Here is a 3355-nt window from a genome sequence, read left to right on the forward strand (position 1 = left end):
TGAGTCCCCAGTATCTTTATTCCCAACTGTTCTTTTTTTAAAAAATGTATATATTTCTATTGGTTTCAGAGAGGAAGGGAGAGGGAGAGAGAAACATCAATGATGAGAGAGAATCATTGATTGGCTGCCTCCTGAACACCCCCTACTAGGAATTGAGCCCACAACATGGGCATGTGCCCTGACCGGGAATCCAACCGTGACCTCCTGGTTCATAGGTCGACGCTCAACTACTGAGCCAGGCCAACTGGGCTACAACCTGCATTTCCTACCCTTATGGACAACCTCTCTAGTGCCTGCCATGTGCGTCTAGAATGCTTTTCCTTTCACATTCTGTTGGGAAATATTCTATTTCCCCAGAGAAAAGAGCAACCTGGATTTGAATCCTGGCTCTGCCACCTCTCGCCCAATGACCTTGGGCCAGCAGCTTAATCCTTCCTTATGTGGAGAATGGGTACCAGAATGGCCCCTACCTCCCGAGGCTCTTCAGAGGTGCCGAGTAGTCATTCAATGTTACACACTTCCCTCCACAAGCGTGTTTTCCCTGCAGCTGGCAGCACAAGCCACCAGCACCGCAGATAACACACTGCCACCAGTGACTTCTTTTGTTTGTTTGTTTGTTTGTTAATCCTCACCTGAGGATATTTTCCCATTGATTTTTAGAGAGAGTGGAAGGGAGGGGGAGAGACACAGAGAGAGAAACATCAGTGAGAGAGACACATTGATTGGTTGCCTCCCACACGTGCCCCAACCAGGGCCGAGGATCGAGCCTGCAACCGAGTTACCTGCTCTTGACAGGAATTGAACCCAGGACCCTTCAGTCCGTCAGCCTATGCTCTATCCACTGAGCCAAACCGACCAGGGCATGCCTCCTTGACTTCTAATGCCAGAGCCCCAGGTTCGCACAATCCTCAGGCAGGTGCAGAGGAGCCAGCATTCCTCCAGCAATGGAGCTGGGCCTCAGGCTAATGGGCAGCGCTCGCTGGCTCCCTGGCCCCCTTCTCCCAGGCTGCCTGTCCCACCTGCGTCCCTCCACCTCCAGTGTTGCCAAGCCAGATGCACAGGCCACCAGGCTACCTGCTCCAAGCCCAAGCCAGAGAAACCTGCAGAAGCGTTTCCATGCACCCACCGGCCCACCAGCCCCTCCCGGGGGAGTAACTCACCTCGGCAAACAGGCACGCACTTGCCCAGGCTGAAAAAGTGAGAATGCAGCTCCTTGGTGAAACAGATGTCTGCAGCTGCGGGGGTCCTGGAGTGGGGACAGCCACAGTCATCCCTGCCTCCTCTGCGCCCTGCTTCTCCACCCTCCCCACCCCGAGCGTGACTCCTGGCACCGTCAGCGATGTGAAATGTAGGCACAGAGGACCTGCGGCGCCCCACCCCATGCCCTGCCTGGGCTGCTGGATGCCGCCTCCTGGTCAGAGCAGGAGGAAGGCAAATCTGGGCAGAGACGGGTGAGTCCTGCCCTGCCGGGCCCATTGGGAGGGGCTCATTCCTCCTCACCAACGCATCAACTTCAGGTTCCAGATGTGGCGGAGTTTCAGGATCCCTGGAGAAGAGGAAAGCTTTCATGCCTCAACTTACCTTGTTCCCGGGGAGCACCTTTTTCTGTCACCCCACTTCAGAGAATGAGGGACAAGGGTAGCAGCACTACCATTTCCCAGTGGCCCAAAGTGGCATCTTCTGGTCCCTTGGACCGGACCCCCAAGTTCTCGCTGGCTCCTTGCTCTGCACCACTCCCCATGTTTTATTAGTCACCATGTCTGGTCTGCCTACTTCCCCAATATATTTTGATGCTGCCTATTCTATATCTCTCTCCAGTTTCACCACTACCACCTTAGTCCAGGCTACTGGAATGCTCTCCAGCAGTCGCCAACCTTCCTGCCCAGCTGGAATGTCTCAGGGGTTGAGCGTCAACTGTGAACCAGAAGGTCATGGTTCGATTTCCAGTCAAGGGCATATGCCCCGGTTGGAGGCTCAGTCCCCTGTGTGGGATGTTAAGGAGACAGCCGACTGATGAGTCTCTCTCATCACTGATGTTTCTATCTCTCTCTTCCTCTCTGAAATAAATTCAAATATATGTAATTTTTAAAAGCCTCCTGGGATCTGGTGGTGGCACTCACAGACCATTCTCTGCCCAGCAGCCAGGATGAGTTCTGAAAGGCTGATTTTACCAGGTGGTTGCCCCTGAGCAGCGGTCGGCAAACTCATTAGTCAACAGAGCCAAATATCAACGGGACTTCTTCAAAATAGACTCGCCCAGGCTGAAAACCAACTTCTGCGCATGGGCTGCAAAGTTTCAATCGCACTGTACGTGCGCGCCCGCACGTGGTATTTTGTGGAAGGGCCACACTCGAGGGGCCAAAGAGCCGCATGTGGCTCGCAAGTCTCAGTTTGCTGACCACGGCCCCTGAGCTGTAGGAGAGTCTAACCTCCTGCATTCAGCAGTGAAAGCTCTGGACACCCCCGCACCCAGCCATCCAGGTTATGGCAGCCAAGCACGTCCCTGTGAAGTCAGTAGGGCAGGAACTTGTAGGTGGGAAACTGGGCTCCCGAATAAGGTTGGCTGAAGGGTACAAACCCAGCCTGGGGCAAACCTGGAACCAGGATACAGGTCTCTCGGATCTCTCAGCCCCTAACCCAGAGTTTCCTTGACGGGTCCTCGGATTTGTTCCCAAGACTCCAAGACTCTGTGGGACCTTCCACGATTTAGAAAACAGGTTCCACAGGCCTGCTGCAACAGAGTAAATGGTCAGACCTTGCCCTGTGGCCATTTCCTCGCTTCCTCCTTCCCTCCAAACTTCTGAGGCCCTCTCCAAAGCACCTTCCCTGAGAGGACGCTGGAGGGGTCACACTGGGGCTGGATGCCCCGGAAACAGTAGTCCCAGAGCTCTGAAGAGCCCAGTGGCAAGTGACTTTGTTCTGCTTCTGTTTGGCCCTTTCCGGGGTTCTCTCCCTGCCTCCCTGCGCCCAGCACACTGGCCCGTGTACCCCAGAGATGAGGGTCATCCATGCAGGACTGGTGATTGGAGACCGTGATGAGGGGCGTGGCTGGGCCGCGGTTCTCGATGAGCTCATACAGCACTTCCTTGTTGTGGACGGTGAGGCGGTTCATGCACTCTGGTGGGGACAGAAAGAGCGTGGGGGTCTTGGCCTCCTTCTCCCCTGAGGCCCAGGGCTCCCCCCAAGCCAAGCCCACTCACTGGTCCAGAAGCAGCTGTAGGTGCCCACCAGGCCCATGACGACGCTGCTGGCCAGGGTCCAGGTGACCGGCGGCACGGCGGGGAAAGGCCATTTCACATGGAGGGGCATCCCTCCCGCCCCACAGCTCCCGGCGGCCCGGCACTTCCCCTGCTAC

At 55.9% G+C, this 3355-nt stretch overlaps 1 protein-coding gene across 4 annotated transcripts in view; it reads right to left on the bottom strand.

The window, feature by feature from the left end:
- The window catches only part of TAZ (tafazzin), an 8609-nt gene extending 5260 nt beyond the window's left edge, over window positions 1-3349 (bottom strand). The window contains exons 1-5 of one of the 4 annotated variants that reach the window (XM_015571799.1): window positions 3201-3349; window positions 2989-3117; window positions 2579-2728; window positions 1501-1546; window positions 1161-1246 (exon numbers count right to left, since the gene is read on the bottom strand). In XM_015571799.1, coding sequence (XP_015427285.1) covers window positions 1161-1246; window positions 1501-1546; window positions 2579-2728; window positions 2989-3117; window positions 3201-3309 — 520 coding nt within the window. In that variant the 5' untranslated portion in view covers window positions 3310-3349. Of the gene's footprint in view, window positions 1-1160; window positions 2257-2578; window positions 2729-2988; window positions 3118-3200 lie in introns of those variants that run through there. The other 3 variants (XM_006754786.2, XM_015571811.1, XM_015571803.1) reach the window with 3 other exon arrangements.
- Between the last annotated feature and the right edge of the window lie 6 nt (window positions 3350-3355).

Source organism: Myotis davidii, unplaced genomic scaffold (assembly GCF_000327345.1).
Source record: "Myotis davidii unplaced genomic scaffold, ASM32734v1 scaffold2573, whole genome shotgun sequence".
Classification (NCBI taxonomy): Eukaryota; Metazoa; Chordata; class Mammalia; order Chiroptera; family Vespertilionidae; genus Myotis; species Myotis davidii.